General features: G+C 36.0%; 2 protein-coding genes and 1 long non-coding RNA gene across 4 annotated transcripts in view; 2 read left to right on the plus strand and 1 right to left on the minus strand.

Annotated features, from left to right (window-relative positions):
• LOC121731120 overlaps positions 1-8861 on the plus strand; it is a 23006-nt gene extending 14145 nt beyond the window's left edge. The window contains exons 1-3 of one of the 2 annotated variants that reach the window (XR_006036193.1): positions 2616-2626; positions 4631-4637; positions 8760-8861. This is a non-coding gene — a long non-coding RNA (uncharacterized LOC121731120). Of the gene's footprint in view, positions 1-2615; positions 2627-4630; positions 4638-8759 lie in introns of those variants that run through there. The other variant, XR_006036194.1, reaches the window with a different exon arrangement.
• LOC121731119 (ubiquitin-like protein 4A) lies at positions 3044-3831 on the plus strand. The gene is made up of 2 exons (XM_042120466.1): positions 3044-3214; positions 3371-3831. Exons 1-2 carry the CDS (start codon positions 3167-3169, stop codon positions 3776-3778), a joined length of 456 nt encoding a protein of 151 aa, XP_041976400.1. The 5' UTR covers positions 3044-3166; the 3' UTR covers positions 3779-3831.
• Positions 7395-19139, minus strand: LOC121731112. Its single transcript, XM_042120455.1, has 11 exons — positions 18961-19139; positions 18400-18611; positions 17892-18041; positions 17624-17715; positions 16449-17543; positions 15516-15859; positions 14709-14816; positions 14021-14108; positions 9173-9262; positions 8164-8290; positions 7395-7703 (listed from the first exon to the last, which is right to left on the minus strand). The coding sequence occupies exons 1-10, from the start codon at positions 19093-19095 to the stop codon at positions 8181-8183; spliced, it is 2424 nt and encodes an 807-aa protein (XP_041976389.1). The 5' UTR covers positions 19096-19139; the 3' UTR covers positions 7395-7703; positions 8164-8180.
• Positions 19140-19854: the final 715 nt, after the last annotated feature.

Raw genomic sequence — 19854 nt, forward strand, 5'->3', positions numbered from 1 at the left:
TGACGGACTATAGAATAATCACTATAAAGGTAAAAAAATGTGATCAGTAGCGTGCTCAAAATTGACCCCCTGGGGGGCCGCGATGCTACTGTACGGGGGTCGCGTCGCCAGGGTTGAGGGAAACTATATAAAAAATAAAAATACACAAAAATAAAATAGGTTGAAAACACTGATCTAGAGTCTAGACACTAGAGTTCTATAATCTAGAGACTAGAGTCTAATTCCAGGTAGGTAGTGGTCTAATCTATTGTTATTTTATTTTATAATAATTGTTACTTGTATAATTACGTATACAATATACTTTACAAGATAGATACTAGTTACTACAGATATATAAGATATATTATTGTAGAGAGTAGAGACTTTACATACTCTTTTAATCTAACTAAGATTAGTTATTGATGATATTAATTATATAATAAAATACTGAAAATTATTATATATACTCGCTCTCTCGGTGTCTTCAAAGTCGTAGATATATATCGAAACCCGACTAAAATTTATGTCTGTTGTAAAATCTAGTTTTTCATTCATTTTTTGTAGTTATTATAATATGTTAAATAACTACAAAAATAGTATTTTAACACTTTGCAATAAATCACCTTGGTAATTAATTTTATTTATTTTCAATCATATTTATCATCATAACTCAATCATTTCTTGTTTATTTATTTTTGTTTTTACAATGAGTTTTAAGAAGTTTTCGTTGAGTTTTCGAGACAAGTGGCATCCTCTTTGGAGTTTGGTGGCCAGACCAGCCAAGCGCCAAGACGTTGTAAAAAGTGCTGCGCGATTCCTGAAAATCCTGATAAATTATAACTGCCTATATTAAGATAATAATTATACTATATACCCTATAAAATAGAATATTCTGCTATAACTGGAAAACTGAAAAGGTACAAAAAATATTTTTTTTGCTTATGGGTTATAAAACAGTGGTCTGTATATAAGAAAATTTAAAAAAGTATTGACAATTCTGTGACAGGGGAGGTTTTTTATAAGGGTGGGTTGCACCAGCTAACTTTAACTATAACTGTAACTTAACTTTAACTACAAAGCAAAAAGTCAAATCTTTGGTTAAAGTTAAAAATGGATGTCATCAAGACGCCATATTTAACTATAAACATAGAGCTCGACAAGGCTATAAATGCACGTGGCGAAAAAAGGAACTAACGCTGTTATCATACAAAAACGCCATTTTTGACAGTTCTCATTTACCAGCAGCGCCCCCGCCCACGTTCTTATAAAGCCTTGTCGGACCAGCAACGTCTTCGGTCAAATTTAAGGTCAAAGTTAAGGTTAAAGTTAAATTAGCCTTAACTATAACCATAACTTTGACCATAGCTTTAACTTTAACCACGCCTCTGGTGCAACCCAACCTAAGTTTGTCATGGTCTTTCAAAAAGTGAAGAAATTAAAAAGTGGCAACATCGTAGTGTCATCCCTTTTTTCGATTGATTTGAAAGGGATGACAATGTTGCCACTTTTTAATTCCTTCACTTTTTTGACTGACTATATATATTATGTTTGTATATAATAGTCGTGTTCGTTTCGTTTTTCAATGCACATTGCGCATGCGCAAAGTAAAAAATTAGTGTCAGTGTGAGTGTCATGTTCTAAAATTTGACAGAAATTGTTAGTATTTTATTGGTATTTTAGAACATGACAGTGTCATGAGTCGTGTTCGTTTTGTCTTATATCGGTGTATAAGCGTCAAAAGCGTGTAATGTTATGTCCTACTTAATAGGACATAACAAAGGAGTCGGTCGGCATATTTCATGTAATAAAAGTGTTAATAAAGGTTTTTAGTGAACATTTAATGCTAGATATTGTTGAGTTTTGTGGTTCCGCTATATAATAAACCATAAGAATGGCCAAAGAATGCCTCAAACACGTGGATTTAACATTGAATACGTAAGTTTTGAACAACGTTTTTTGGGCTTTTCAATCGGTATTTTTGTAAGCTAAAAAGATAATTTATAAGTTTATTAATCCCTTATTCGTGCTATATAAGGCATTAGGGCTAAAAATGTCACATCAATTATTAATTTGGCTATAAAAATTGCATAGCTTTTTACGTGTGTTTACGGATTCTCATCACTTGAACTATAGTAAATCGATATCATGAACTAATTGACTTTCTTTCCTGTATCATAGAGTGCTTCGGAATTATCGACAAATAGAAATAGTCAAGAAAATAAACACACAATACTTGTATGAAAATAAGCACAAAATGGCCACGCGATGACGGGCTAAGACTACATCTATACTATAATACTTAATCTATGGTCTGTACATTGCGCATGCGCAAAATTAAAAATTAGTGCTAGTGTGAGTGTCATGTTCTAAAATCTGACAGAAATTGTTAGAACATGACACTCCATTAAGAAGTTGACAGTCAGCACTCAGCTGCCAAACTGCGAAAAAATGAAATGAACACGGCTTCCTAAAAGGGCCCATTCACGGCAGGACTGCACGGCAGTCCTACCGTGAAAGGGCCTCACTGATTGGTTCAGACTCGTTGTTGCCGGCCGGAAATACCGAGTGTGAACCATAAAGTTAATATACCTAGCGGAATAGAGCAACAATCTAGAGCTGTCAAACGAAACTGAAATTGGTTTCATCTGTGTGTAAAAATATATGTATGTATACACTTACACAAGCATGATTGAACCTGATTTCTATGAGATTAAATTGTCAACGTGCGGCACGTGCCGACTGGACGTCAAAAACATAGTGCTGCTGTCATGTGTCACACGTCTCTTTTTACCACGCAGTGTTACTGATAGTGACACCTCTCTTGCTCAGGCCTTTGTTTCTCTATTCCGCTAGGTGTATTAACTTTATGGTGTGAACCTATCAGTGAGGCCCATTCACGGCAGGACTGCCGTGCAGTCCTGCCGTGAATCGGCCTCTTTAAATACCACTACACAGGTACTATGATGACTCATGACACTTGACAGATAATTTGTATTCTGTCATCTGTGCTTGACAGTTCACTTGCCGTCAAACGTCATTTTAGACTTTAGTGTATAGGTAATGTATTGTCCTATAATGCTGTAAAAATAGTTCAAAACTATAAAATTGTTTCAATTACAAGAAAAGTGTATACCCACCAATCCCAATAACAAATTAATTCAGTCCTATAAACTATTTCTTCTTAAAAATGAATATAACAATAAAGCAGTTAAAAGGCGGGGAGTGTAAATTAGAGGTATGATTTGTTCTCTAAACTCTTTCATGCTTTCATGATTTTTACAACGTAGACGATAGAAACAATGTTTTTCTGATCAATAAGTAACTAGAAGTTACCTAATCTCTTTGATGTGGGTAAATATAGTATGTATTCTTTAATTTGTCAAATTTGCAGGTCGATCCAAGTACAAAGATTTTAGATATAAAGAAAAACATTTACACAAAGTTATCGATACCTGTGGAAGACCAGAAGTTGGTACTCATGGGAAGAACATTGGCAGACGAGCAAACCGTATCTACATATCCATCAATAAAGGATGGCACAAAATTAAACCTTGTTGTAAAAAAGCCAGAGAGTTTGATGGTTGCTTCCGTGAAATACTTCAAACAGTGTGGTATGTCAGAACAAGACGCCAACACTGCTGCAAAGAAATTTATTCGTTTAATTGAAGAGAAGTTCCAAAAGTTTTCATGGGATGATATTGAACAGATGTCTGTGAGTTGCCTCATTGATGAGAGCGGGGAAAAACTGCCCACTGCAGAAGAACCAGAGCCCGACTGCAATGATACTTTTGGCCTGTAGAAACCTGGCTGGTATTTGTAATTTAAATTGTAACCTACTTCTAAATTATCTTTCTTTGAAAAAATCTTTATTAGGAAATATTAATGGACAGTCCATTAATATTTCCTACCTGTCAGGCTGCACAGGCAGGCAGAAAGAAGAATACATTTATTTGTAAGTTGAAACATAGAAATCTACTGTAAATTGGAAAAAAGCTAAAATTAGTTCTACATGGATACATATTTTTATTTAAAAAAATTACCAGTCATACTACAAAAAATACAGAGAAATTATATTAATTTCTCTGTATTTTCCTGTAATATTGATAATAGTGGTTAGTAGTTAGCTAACTACAAACCACTATTATCAATATTCTAGTTAGGATCAGTCTGTTTGGAGATATTTAAGCTCAAATTTATCAACATAAGTATCACTTTCAAAGAAAATTCTAGGTGAAACTATTCTAAATGGATAGATTAATATGTAATATCATAAAATGTTTCACAAAACAACATTGAACCTCCTTTCTTGGAAAATGGTTTAAAAGTAGACATGTTTATGTCTTATAGCTTGTATAAGTAAAATATAATTATTTCTACATCAACTGAACTTAATTTCAGGATCTAAAATCATCTGTGTTTTTCTGTTTCTCATCTCTGGTCATGTATGCATACATCAGTGTCTAGATATTTTTTTTTTTTTTATGAAATAAGGGGGCAAACGGGTCACCTGATGGAAAGCAACTTCCGTCGCCCATGGACACTCGCAGCATCAGAAGAGCTGCAAGTGCGTTGCCGGCCTTTTAAGAGGGAATAGGGTAATAGGGGAGGGTAGGGAAGGGAAGGGAATAGTTGAGGGTAGGGAAGGGAATAGGGTAGGGGTTAGGGGATTGGGCCCCCGGTAAACTCACTCACTCGGCGAAACACAGCGCAAGCGCTGTTTCACGCCGGTTTTCTGTGAGAACGTGGTATTTATCCGGTCGAGCCGGCCCATTCGTGCCGAAGCATGGCTCTCCCACTTTCAAAATACTTAGATTTATTAAATTTTATTATAATTATTTTAAATAAAGAATAAAGATACACCATTAATAAAGAAATTTTCGCTATGTATAAAATATGTATAAGGTTGGCTATCTTTGTATGTCAGGTTACTTTTATAATATATCAGATAAATACAGAAGACCTTTTTATATCAGGTATCCACTGTTTACATATTTTTATTACTTAGTAAAGGTATGATAGTATTATTGTTTATAGATAATTTTTGTGGTAACAAATAAATCTACTTAAACGTCTCTTTGAATATTAATAAAATGGCGTAAAGGTTAATTATTTTTTTATTTAACTATGTAAACCTGTTTTTACTTGTCAAGCAGTATGTGACCTGATGATTATGATTTATGAACTATAGCTAAGAACACTATTATACAAGTTAATTTGTTTGAGAGCTATAGTATCTGAGGCGTTCAAATATAATTTGTATAATTAACAGATGCAATGGGAGTTGTGACAAAAAAAAATATAATCTTGTTTCAAACACATTTTATTTAAAATCTAACTTAGTAAAATGTTTCGATGGCAAGTTTTATTTTATTTACAATATTAATTACTACTAGGATTAAATGCAATATCAATTTGTGAGGATTATGTTTTAATGACATTGTTGTACACTCTGTTCAAATCAAGTTCAAATTAATTTAAATGGAAATAAAAACAAAAATATCCTATATTGCTTATCTTAGGTTTTAATACCGCTCTTACATTGCAACAAAGTCATTGGTAGACATTAATATTTTTAATTATGAAATAATATTTGAGCAGAATATAAACAATATCACAAACCTATAGTTCATTAAATAATAACTACACATTTTGAGATAATTTTTATCACATCATTTATATAATATCAATATTTACAGAAGTCTTCATCATGAAATTGTTTTGTAGACAAAGTGGATGAACAGAGTAGTGGTGACTGGTGTATCAAGCCTCTTGTATTAAACTATGGGGCTCTATCCAAGAAAAAATCTTTCTTTTAGAGCCCCTGTAGTGTAAGAGCCATACAATAACTGACACGACTGAAATAACAGAAAAGTTATGGCTTAAAGTATTAAATAATTATTAAATACAAAAAATATTTTATTAATCAATAATAATTTAAAAAGGTTATTGATGAATTGTAATTAATTTTCAATGCATAATTTACAGTCAAAACTTACTCTGATCCCTTTTATCTACAATCGTAATATACAAAACGCAAATGGCCTTTTCAAAGTATAAACTAGCACAGATTTAAAAAACTTCAGTAGAACTTTTTGATAAAAAAGAAACTATCAACAGGCACTTAAACAACCATATATTCCCCGCCTCTATCACAACCGATTACTGAGCCAATAGCACATTTTCACATCTTTACCTCCTTACTGCTATTAATCCAACATCAATACTATACAAATTCAATCTAGTCTTGATACTATTCAACTAAAAAAAGTATTTACGTGGAAAGCTACAACAGCATTAGGCGTAACTACACTGCACTGCAGCGAAGCGCGACGGTAAATTTTCATTAATAGTGGAGTGAAGTGTTGCTCATTATCTCATACAATTTCTTTCAACTTTGTTGCAAAAAAGCAAAAACTTATCGAAAATGTATTAATGTTAGATTAATATAGCATTAACGGAGTATTGCATTCTACACTATGATACACACACATAAGTTTGCATTGAGGTTAACGTGTAAATTTTATGATCAGTAATTAATTACGGCCTCTCTCCAAGTTGGGCCACGATTACCACCACAATAGACAATTTTACGTAAAAGGTCAGAGGAGAGGGCGCCACTAGTTCATACAGTAAATAATCCGATAAAAATCCAACATGTTGCTCACGTCATAATTCATATCAGAGTATTGACAGAAACGTTGTGAAACGTCGAACAAATTTTTTTGTTTACTGTGTATGCTGGTGCTGCCTCCAGCGTGAAAACATTGCAGTAATACAGGGTGCAATTAAACCTTCCTGCCAAATTTTCATATATTGATCCTTGTTAAAAATAAAAATACACGTATTTTTAAATTTATAATCACTCAGTACTAAAATGTTGAGAAATAGCTTCCGAAAGTTATCCTAAAATACACTACAATTAATTAACACGATGCGTCCATTAATGGACACGGCCGCGCGTGAAGTGCGCGGCTGCCCGCGTCACCCCCGCTCATTCCCCCGCGCCGCGAGTGAAGTGCGCGGCTGCCCGCGTCACCCCCGCTCATTCCCCCGCGCCGCGAGTGACCGTTCTGCAACGATTTTAATTGGGATAAAAACATGGGCGTACCCAGGTTCTGGGCCGGGGGGGCAAATTACCCAGGGTCTGGGCCAGGGGGGGGGGCAAATCAGATTTTTCATAAGCTAGGTGTTTATAAAGAATAAAAAAAATATAATTTTTAGTTGTAAAAACACTGTATTGCAAACAAATTAATTTTTATAGATAAAAGTACTAGATAATATACTTAGTAGGAACGTCAACATGATCCAGGGGCGGAGGGGCACCCCCCCCCCCCCCCTCGGTGGATAAAAGTATATGTCATTGAAAAAAAACTTTTTTTTTTGTTAAATGGCCTAATTATACCTAAGCCCTGGAAAAAATTTGGCAGGAAGGTTTAATTGCACCCTGTATATCTTATTATGAAACATACACTATAAACGTTGACGATTAATTATTATAGACGTCGATTGTAGATGAAATAAACTTAATATTCCATAGACGACATGTATTCTTCATATGTTCTAAATCACTTATGTCTATCATCCTTTGCCAACGTGAAGAGAGTGCATTACAGTTTATAAACTTGGAGTGCGTGTATTACCGCCTCAACAAACATGACTTAGAATAATTTTACAAAAACTGATAATAAAACTATTACAATTCTTGTACGAGATTAAGCTGCCACCTGAAAAAATTACATTGTTATATTAGACTGTACTACTACTAGTACTTTATTTTAATCAGCATACATCAAAAAATAATTTTATTTTAATATGATGCGCGAGTAACATGTCTATTTGTAACATCATTAAGTTCAAACTATAGGCACACCAAATTTTATCAAAATCGTTTCATCGGTTTAAACGTAAAGACGTAAAGAGACAACACTTTCGCAATTTTAAGATTTGTAAAGATAAGTAAATTGTGATTTGTGCCTAATAAGACCATGGAAAAAATTAACCAGTTTAATGAACCAACGCAAGTATCTCTTAGAAGGCTGTTATTATATTTGGGAATAACTCAGAGAATGACGTCATTTCTGAGCGGTATTGTGCAGGTACAGGTACAACGTTATTCAGTTTTGTTCATTTCATGGGTTAATTTTTTCCATGAGCATGTAGTCTATAAGTAACATTCATACTCACGTCTAGGAGTGAGGGAGTCAGTCATAGTCGCTGTCCTCTTCTTCAGACTCGGACTCTGACGAGTCGGGGTGGTTCTTCGTTATCTCTATACAGTTGTCCTCATCCGTCAGTCTTTTAAGCGATTTACCTGCGAGAATCAGATTTTGCTGTAACTTTCACTCGATATTTGATAATTAGTTCAGACTTAAGAATATAATATTGATTTATTACATTCAAATTATATTAGGATACGAATGATCTTAGGCACTGGCACTGCTATCGGGAAATCACGATTCACGCAATGCAACTAAAGCAGACCATACACGCAAGGGTGTACCTGACAGGTTTTACCTGAACAGGTCAACTGTTCAGGTAAACCGGAGCGTATATGTTACTGAAATGTGCAGGTTTTGCCTCAACTTTGCCTGACAGGTGTAGTAACTGCACAGGCAAACCTGTCAGGTACACCCTTGCGTTTATGGCCTGCTTTAATGCAAATGTAAGGCCCGATTTCTGTAATTTTAAAGGATTTTATTTATTCGATAGTGCTTTTGACTGTCTGGCCGCCGCGGCTTGGCCGCTAGTGCGCGCCCGGGCTAAAGGTCAATCCTTTATAGCAGCGGTCGGCAACCTTTTGGCAGGCAAGGGCCACAAGGTGGCAAAATAAACTAAAGACGGGCCGCAGGCCTCACACGTATTAACCCTAGAGATACCTACGCATAATGAAAGTAAATAAGTGTTTGTTTTAAAATAACACAAGCAGAAAACATTGTTTTTGATACGTTATAGAACTTATTCATAGCACATTCACGGGCCGCAAGTAAGAAGTTCGCGGGCCGCATGCGGCCCATGGGCCGCGTGTTGCCGACCGCTTCTTTATAGCATTTCTATTTGATTGCATTATACTGCCATATAGGTCTGTTTACAGTGAGACACTTAAAGAAAATGAAGGTAAAACTGTAGCACAACTCGGCACGCAATTGAATACTACATTTCTTGCTACAATTAAACAATTGAGTTCAATACGTACCAGTTAAAGTTGTGAGTAATCTGTTTTCGTTCCCAAGATGCATGTGGCCGAGCTTCTTAGCTAGTTTTCGCGCTCGGTCTGCCCCGGGTACTGAAAACAAGATATTCCTTCCTCTACTTCAATTCGTTTTCATTTAAATGTAAACGAAGTTCACTTTTAGGGACTGTAAACTACAAATTTAAATAACACCACGCCATAAAGAAAAACAATGACTTTCATTCAGTAGAATTTTGGATGTTTTGTTTGAATTTAAGAACGCTATCACATTTTTTCACAAATATCAGCGATTTTCAGGTATCATTTTAAAGAATTAGGAGCCACACTGCAAGGATATTTTGGTTTCAAAAGAAAGATAATATATTCATCTCCACGTGTATACTATTAAAAATTTTATTGCCGCATACAAAATTTTCACATAAATAAGTTTTAACCATCACAATAATCGCAAAATATTAAAAATAAAAAACCGGCCAAGTGCGAGTTGGACTCGCCCATGAAGGCAGAGTAGACAGAATGATATGAAGGGTTCCGCAGCAGCAATAAGGTTTATTTTTATGAAATTAAAATGTTTTTGATTTATTTTTATATTTCAGTTGATTTAATGAAAGTTACATTGTCATTCAGAAGTCATAGGGGGGGGGGGGGGGGGGGGACGACGACGACACATTTTACCACTTTGGAAGAGTCTCTCTCGCAAACTATTCAGGTTAGAAAAAAATGATATGAGATACCTCAATATGATTTTTTAAGACCTATCCATAGATACCCCACACGCATATGTTAGACGAAAAAAATTTTTTTTGTTTCAGTTATACCTATGGGGCCCCTAAAATTTTTGAAAAAGACCTATCCATAGATACCCCACACGCATATGTTAGACGAAAAAAATTTTTTTTGTTTCAGTTATACCTATGGGGCCCCTAAAATTTTTGAAAATTTTTCCATTTTTGTATCAAAATCTTAATGCGGTTCACAGACTACATCTACTTACCAAGTTTCAATAGTATAACTCTTATAGTTTCGGAGAAAAGTGGCTGTGACATACGGACGGACGGACGGACAGACAGACAGACAGATATGACGAATCTATAAGGGTTCCGTTTTTGCCATTTGGCTACGGAACCCTAAAAATGGGGTGTATTTAGCTATAATGGTACCTAATCAATAAGTACCATTATAGCTAAATACACTGAACTAAGGAAAATAAATATACAAAAAAATTGTTGCTTATTTAGTCCCCTATACGAATTACGAATAGCTAAATATTTTATATAAAAATAAATAACATTTCCATTTATAAGAAAAATAAGAACCGCTCTCAAATTTCTTTATACCGCATTTATACATTCGCACGAATAGCGAGGCGAATCACGAGGCGAATGACGAACACGAATGTGTAAACAGTGCGCTCGCTATTCGCCTCGCAATTCGCCTCGCTATTCGTGGCATTCGCGTTGCGAGCGGTTTTACGGGCGCGAATCAAAGGGCACGAATAGCGAATACGAACTTACTGTTTACACATTCGTCTGCATTCAGTTCACAGCTAGCGTCCGACCCTACAGGACGTGTACAAAGCTGAGCATACATATTTGACTTAAGTACAGTGTACTGAAAATAAGCCTATTTTTAGTACAGTGTTTAGCATGGGCGTACCCAGGTTCTGGGCCACGGGGGGGGGCAAATCAGATTTTTCATAAGCTAGGTGTTTATAAAGAATAAAAAATTAATAATTTTTAGTTGTAAAAATATTGTATTGCAAACAAATGGCAAAAATTCGTTCTTAATTTTTTTTATAGATAAAAGTACTAGATAATATACTTAGTAGGGACATCAACATGATCCAGGGGGGGGCAGCTGCCCCCCCCCCCCCCCCCCATGGTGTATAGTATTATGTTATCATGTTATTATTATAATAATGTTAGTACAATGTTATAAGATTATATTTTGTTGTTAAAGTATAATAAGTATTATATTTATTAGTTTCTTAGTAATATTTATGAGCACGTAGCCCGCCGACAAACTACTATGCAGTTTGGCTAATATAATAAGGAAATATATTTTGGTTTTTAATAAATATTATTATTAGTATATTTTAGTATTATTATTATTATGTAATAAAAATGGAGTGGAGTGAAAGGCGAATTTTAGAATTCCTAGTATTTTACAAAAAGGAAGAGCTCATTTGGAACCCAAAATATCGCTATAATAAATTTCATAATATTTTTCATTCAACATTGCTATCATAATATGAACACGTCCTCCATGTTCGTGTGCGAATGTCAAAATGTGTGAACGGTAGTTCGTGACAAAGTTCGCGACAGCATTCGTATACGAATGTTTCGTCGAATCAACGTCGAATGACGAGGCGAATAGCGAACGCGAATGTATAAATGCAGTATTATACATTTTCGCCCTATTAAGAAAGCGGCGAGCGTCGTAACCGCCACTGTACAAGGCTCGCTGATATTGAATGTTATTTTAATGTCCTTAACGTCGATATTCGTTTGACCTGCCAAAATTTGTCATAATTTTTGTGATAGCGTCCTTAAGTAAAAATGAAATAAAATAGTTCATGATTATCTTCACGCTTGTGAGGATGGATGGATGTTTGTTATTGATTTATTCAAAAATAACTAAAAGAATTTAGCTACAATTTTTATGGCTGTTGTCAGGCTAGATTTCATCAAATTGCAGTAGGTATTATGACATTATACAGTATTCGGAGCGTGCGAAGTGGGTGGAGGGGGTAAAGAAAGGGATTGCCGCGTTTGCCGTGGCAAAAATATGCAACCAAAGGGGCTCAGTTAGTAGTCAAACAAACTTGTCAATCTTGTTTTGAAATTTTTAGAAATTGGTCTTAATGGTTTTTGTATCGTAGACTGCAAAAATAACAGCAAAAATAGGTAGTCAGTATACAGATTTAATGTTTTTCCTAAATCCGCTAGGAAATTAGATCAGATAGCTGCTGTAAAAATGAAAAAGTATGTGATTCGATATAACCTAAAATTGCATTATCAGTCAAGTCAATTTTATTTGATTTGCATTTTATTATATTAATTGAGTAGGTACCTAACTATTGTTTTAGTGTTGATGAATGATGGATCACCATGTTCTCCAAAACCCGACGACAAATTTTGCAGTGGTAGTTTCATAGAATACCTATTTCATTTAAATCCAAAGTATCAGGTGGAAGAAACAGTGACTCACAAATGACGATAAACCAGATACTACATCTGGTTTGACTGATCTTTTAGAAGCTGGAGATAGAGTTTGAATGAAAAAGGTTTTTCAAGTAAGCAAGTCTTAGATGAAAGGGTTAAAAAAGTTTATGCCCCCATTTTGAGCAAAACAAAACGAGTAAGTACTCTCAAGAGGAAACCGAAAGGGCTTGCTCGCTGATATTGCTCGAGTAAGAATCCATATTGAAGTGATTGAAAGCAATGCTATTCTATGTTACTATTTTAAAAACTCATTGATTGAAAGTGTATTGATGCAAAGACTCAGAAACATGAAGAATGTTTGCAGTGTTTTAGTAAGTTTATAGACTCCGATTTTCTTCCAGAGTGTTAATGTTGTAAAAAATAAATAAAAACAAGATTTTTAGAAACATTACATTTATTTTTTTAAGTATAAAGTATTGCTTGTATTTTTGTTACTGATTAAAGTAGCAATATGTTTGCACTTGCCGCTCTGGTTATAAACGCAGCTGCATTTAACCCGATCATTATTATCTATCTGTAAGAATGAATAAAAATGTTTAGACTTGCTTTATCTAAATGCTTAGTTACGTTTTTGGTTAGTTCATTACTTACGTTTAAACTTGTTTTATAGGGTGCTAAAATCACCGATGTTCAACGAATTATATTGGCTCGTATTAAATAACATTGCCATTAGTTCTTAGCTCTTCTACATCCCTTACATGTCCTGCTAACACCAATTTATTTCCTTTTAGCATAGATTGGGCCTTGAAACTTATTGAGTGTTTTACACTTTCAAAACCAGTTTTTATGATTATATTCATTTTCCACAAGTAGTTTTTAACATCTAACCCAAATACCATTAATTATTGTTCTAAATAAATTTTATTTGCTATAATATTTACAAAATAAACAAACTCTTGTTGTTTATTTTTTGACACATGCCCCTAAAACTTCGTTTCAAATATTATGTCACTACTGACGTGCACGTTCTGAATAGTGTATACTGTCAAATAGAACGTCCTATATAATATTATGGTCGCTGTTAAGCGTTTGTGTACTATCCCACAAAAAAATGTTAAATTTTGAATGCAGTCTTGTTCTAAATGATCTAAAGGACATAAGTGCATTCATAACTCAATACGTAATTTTTGTGGGTTAGTACACAAATGCTTAAGAGGAGTCCACACCACCGTTTTTCCACACAACGTTGTCCCCTGTTTCCTCCCTGGATAATGCCGGTAGAGTTATGATTTTTTTCCTGAATATCTATGGCCACTATTAACATGTCCCTATGTTTTCTTTTTTTTCATAATTTTATTATTGAAAAAGATAAGAACGTCCAAAAACCCAAAAAAATGGCCAGATTTTCCTCTGTGTTCAAACACCCAGAAAACAAAACTGGCTAAAATATACAAAAAAAATAAAACATAGGAACACAGCTCAAGCCTTGTTTTAATTCTTAATGAAAAAAGTACTTAAATCGGTTAAGTTTTGGAGAAGGAATCAGCGGACGCGCTCTGCGGTGGGAGACTTGAGATTGGTGAGACAGCAATACATTTTCAAATACCTATTTTCAATTTCTCTCGCCCCTGGTGTATCCTCTTAACAGCGTCCAATTATAATGCAGAAATTAATACAAATGACTTACTTCTAGAACCTTCTTGACTAGAGTCCTCTGTCATGGACACGCGCTCTGTGCGGTATTCCCCTGTCACCAGGTCCCACACGAATAGGCACTGAAAAATCATGATAGTTTAGCTTTTTATGTGGACTGTGTTGTTTGTAAGCACGTCATGAGACCTACCAATCATTATAAAAGCGCGGGCTACAGTTGCCACCAAACGCGAGTTGGAAATAAAACTAATGAAACAAATCGGTTTGATCGGCCGTAGTCTGTGCTCGAACGAACACGCGTATCTTTTTGCGTTCGTATATTGTGTAGTGTCGTATATCGTGAACGTACACGTAACGACGTTCGCGAGGATGAACGAGGTACGTGACCTATTGCGTGCGCGTACCTATCGCGTACGTGTACGTACTCATATCTGTAGTGTGCGTGCGACCTCCTTACTAATTAATAAATTCAAAAGCGTTTGTATGTCTGTTACCTCTTCGCCCTCAAACGGCTTAACCAATATAAATTAAATTTCAAATGGAGATAGTTTGAGCGATAGAAAGGAAAGGAAATATGATATTTTTAAATACGAAAAAATGTTCCGCGCGATAAACTAATTTCTTCTTTTTACTTTGCATCTGTGCGTGCTCGTACTCGTACGTACATGAGTTTCTTTTGCGTGCGTGTACGTAGACATGCGTCCCTGTTTGCGTGTACGTACCTCAGCGGCGTACTGTCGCCGGTGCTGAGGGCAGCCGCCGCTGACGGCCCTGCACGCCTCGCACGCGCCGATGTCCTCCTCGCTCGCCCACAGCCACATCGCGCACAGCTGGCAAAGATTATATTTATACATCCATAGTAATATATTTACAACAACTATACAAGTTTTGTCTGAGATATGAGAAAAGACACATCACAAAGACAGCAACTGCAGAGGGTTCTATATATAACAACAATATCTAAAGACTATATAGCTTACTGGTTTTGATCTTAAAACGTTGGAATATCTTAATAGATAGCAGCTGATGGTGAAAGTTTTAATTAGAATGGGGGTCAAAAGTAACCTACAAATTCTTGTAATCACATTTAAAGTCGCAAAGCCTTAAATAACATTTTTTGATATATTCGCACTAAATCTAAATATTAATTCTAAGCAGTAATACTTACCTCGATCGTGGGAATCGATAGACTATCAATTGTTATGCGGCACCCGGGTGCCGCATCGAAGTTGATTGTTGCAAAGTTATTAATATTAGACCATAATTCTCAACTTATAAACTGCAGATCTACACAAGGCATTCTTTTAAAGGAACATAATTATTAATTTATTTAATCACTAATCACTTGGCAGCAAGGCGAAACTTATACTTTTTATGAGTACATTAATTTTGCCGCCCCTATGTACGAACTCTACCCCCATCATAGGACGCTGCCGCCCCCCTAGGACGCCATAGGACGCTGCCGCCCATAGGCCATGGCCTATACTGCCTATACATAAATCCAGAGGTGAGAAGGCAGTGGCACTCACTCCGGACAGACATCCGCTGGACTGGCACACATCAATCACGTGGCAGCCCCAGTCGAAGCAGTAGATGAAGTTAACTCCGTGTATTGCGCACAACCGGCCGCACACTTCGTTACACAGTAGATCAGTGTCTAGGGACCGCTGAGTGGCTCGTAGTGTCCTCGGCGGGACTGTCGGGAGCGTCGGGCCTGTCGGGCTGGGTGTCGGCGGGCTCGCGGCGGGCCGGGGGCCGGGGGCCTGCGCCCGCGCCCGCTCCCACGCACCGGCGCTCACAGTTTGTAACGCCATGCCCCGCGCGCCCTGACCGCTCAGCGGGAGAGCCACGTGGTAACCCGACATGCAGTCATCTGTAAATATGCAAAGATGAGAAGTTTCTCATATATATACCTATAAGTTTACAGGTTTTATTCCCTTTACTAATAAAAGCATTAGATAGACATATTAGACAGATATGATAGAAATTTATATTCTAATTGCCACCAGGTGTCTCTATGTAGCCTTATGCTGGATTTACATGGGTGACTATAGCCGCAGGATTTACGGTACACGGCGAAAATCGACTGTCTAAATGACAATACGGCATGCGGCGTATTGCCATTTAAACAGTTGATTTTCGTCGTGCGGCGTAAATCGTGCGGCTATTAGTCACCCCTGTAAATCCAGTATTAGGGTGTATCGTGTCAAACTGCTGTCATATTTCACAATATAGCTGTCATGTGTCACGTTAATATGCCTTTTTGACATAAGTCCTTTAAGCCACTCTGACATTGGCAACTCACCGAGGCGGCCATTTTTAAAAGAAGAAGAAGACATGATAGATCCTAAAGTTGCATATCAAATAGAATATCAAACACCCTCAGATATGTAATGAATTAATGATGTAAAGTTTTTTTTTCCTTCAGCTTAATTTTTACTGAAATCTTTAACTGAACTTACCCTCAGAGTCTGTGATTATAGAAGTAATTTCATCGTCGCTCTCAACAAAATATCGCGTGAAGAATTTACTGCACTTGGAATTTCCTGAATGCACTAAATATGGATCCTGAGGACTGACTGTGCAGTCGGATAAGGTTTTCGATGTGTTGTCGTGAACCGACACAGTCTTCAGGGAACCATCGTCTAACATCTCCATGACTCTATATTCAGACTCGCTATTCCTGTCTGACTCAAGAGCTGATAAGCTCACATTCTTCACATCCGAAACGGGCGAAGCAGGCCTGCTTATCTGGTTATGTGCTCTCAAAACGACACTCTCGATCGGCGGTGACTTCGGCCGCCTAGTTTGCTTGCTGGTCGAACCAGTATAATACTTTCTATTACTCCTTAACACTCTAAACGGAACTATGTTCTCATTATTATCTTCCGAAAACTCGTATTTCTTGTCGGCCAGTCGGCGTTTTCTGAATATACTAAGCTTTTCGCATTTCGTTTCGGTCTCCTCGACGAATTCGTAGGCCTTTTCCGCTATAGTTCTGTGCGTTTCGTTGAACCTCGACATGCTTTCGGCGGGCCTTCGCCTCGGAGACCTCAGCGGGGGACTTATTAGCGTCCGTATCGAGGGAGACGGACCCTCCCATTCCTCCATGAGATTGTGCGATATTGAGGAGGCCTGGATACACAACTCCTGTCCCATGACATCTGGCAAGTGCACCGGCCTCGACATTTGATACGGTTCCATTTCCAAATCTGAGAAATCCGCCAAAATGTTTTGAACGACATTACTCTCGTATTTTGGAGACTGAAACGGTGCGGAGTAGTCTGAGGCGGGCGTGCTTGGGTTTGTATCTAACGAGTTTGATTCTTCCTTATCAACAGACGATTTTTCATCAATGGCAGAAGATTCGTTCTTCTCTTGATCAGATTTGACGATATCTATTTCTAATATATGTATAAAATCCGTATAAATAATAATTTGATTAGAATAAGCCAGTTGCACCACCGGTTCGTACATACTGGAGTCTGAAGTACAGAAGAACTTTGTGTGGATAGCAAAACTGTGCTCCATACACCTCTTGCCAAGATTCAAATCATCTGAAAGTGGGGGTCAATGATAGAACATTATTTCTATGCTTGTAATGATAACACCTAAATTATCTTTATATCTTTATTACCTTCATCATCCTTAGAAATAGCTGAGCAACTTTTACAACCTAACCTAGGCACTCCCACAACACTGAGGTAAGACCTCTCTGAGCATGAGTCTCTGAAAACATAAAGTGGTTTTAAGAACAATATTTATTTTAAAATTACAAGTAAAACTTTACCATAATCTTTATGTGGTAACATAAGACATTTGCACAGAAATTAAATAATAATGATTCTTGTAGAAGGACACCAGTAATTATTGTTGTCACCATAAAAAATTCAAAGCACACTCACGCAATACCGTATACAACTAATACTGAGGGGTTATGTTTCCACTGTGCCATGGATATGGTCACCCTACTGTCAACACTGTCGTCACCAAACAATGGCACACTATGAACCGGCTTAACCACACGACCTGGCACCCATGACAAGAAGTGAAGCCTGAAATTTTTAATTAATTTATGGTCTGTGAGTATATATATATTTTTTTTTGGTTAAATGGACTCTCCTAACAATCGATAACGAACCTAAGCCCTGGAAAAAATTTCGCAGGAAGGTTTAATTGCACCCTGTATTAAGCAAAGCGTCATTTTTATGAAAAATACTGTATTTGTTGGCAATTATATTTTACAATAATTTACTTATAAAACGAATAAGCATATTTTTAAAAAGGTAAAAACAAATTTAAAGATCGATAAATAAGCTTAAAAAATTATTAGCTTACCATGCAGAATGAACATTATACAAGGCATTAATAATTTTACTACATATAACATATAGCCATAAATGTAGTACTTACGTAAACTTTGAGAATTCCCTAAAATATACTTGAGTATTACTACTGTAAGTAAAACTGAGAAGGAATTGCCCACATTGTGAGAATCCCATAAAAATATGCTGTCTTAAATATTGTATAGGAACTATGTCCATAAGGCAGAAGCGTAATCGTGGTGGTATTTTGTCGAACACCTTGCGTTTCCCATTAGATCTTCTAGAAGTACTACCGAATACCTATAAAATATAAAATATACATATATCAAAACATGGTCTGGCAAAAGCTTATCTGAATTGATTTTAAAAACTTATGTTTTAGATGTAGGCCAATAAACAAATAAAATGTTAATAATAATTAGTGGGGGTATCCTTTAGTGGTCACTCTGGGTCTAATGAATACGCGAATAGTGAGGCAAAACATGAACTATTAAAGAATAGTAGAAAGTATATATAAAGCGTGTTTATTTACAGATTTAACTAGAGCTGAGTAAAGTATAAAAAAATATTGTTTTAATTTAGCTTGAAAAAAAAAACAAAGTGCAAGATAACGAAGGCTTGCTTCCATAAAAATGTCGTTCAAACGTACCTCTCTATTGAAAATTTTATGTACTATATTATTTTGCGAACCACTATTATTCATTGTAGGATTACTGTCTGCTTTATTAAATCCATTTTCACTAGATAAATCTAAATTATTATCAGATTCCTCTGAAGAATCCATATTCGTTTGTTTGACAACGATTTTGACACTTGCTAAATGTTTTGCGTCGGTCCATGTCGGTCTGTGATCTATCTGGGTTTGACATTGACAATTTACTTAATCTTCTTCGTCTTCTTGGTAAAAACAAAATCAGAATTCAGAAAATAGGTAAATGACTAGTACATTGGACAGTAAGTAGTCATTGGACGGAGCATAAAAACACAATATTTATTAAAGGTTGCTTTAAAAACTGCCTATTTTTAAGGTTTATACATAGGATAAATCTATAAACTTTAAAAACAGGCAGATACAGACGATAGTCTCATAGCATGAAGCTTCAGCCTTCATACGATAGACGCATGTGCGGCCGCGGCATCATGTTCAAAAAACAATAATATTACCATAATATTACTTAAAAATTATAAACTCAAAAAAATAATTAAAACGCCATCTACTGACGCCCAGGAATACTAATGTGGGAATAATGCGTGGAGTGGAGGCCACAACGGAAGATCTTCCGACCGAGCGATCCCGATCGATTCCGATCTTGCTATGAGACGATACCATTTTTTTTTTAATTTCTTGTCCCCCTAACGTTGTCAGGGCTTGTTGTTATCTTTTATCTTTATATACTTACTAGCGATACCTCCATGAAGAAAATATCGTTATATTTACCGGTATTTTCATAACGATATTTTTGGTTATGTTACTAGATATCGATAAAAAAAATATCGTTATCTGGCTACCATTATGAAAATACCGGTACGTAACGATATTTTT

Source organism: Aricia agestis, chromosome 10 (assembly GCF_905147365.1).
Source record: "Aricia agestis chromosome 10, ilAriAges1.1, whole genome shotgun sequence".
Taxonomy (NCBI): domain Eukaryota; kingdom Metazoa; phylum Arthropoda; class Insecta; order Lepidoptera; family Lycaenidae; genus Aricia; species Aricia agestis.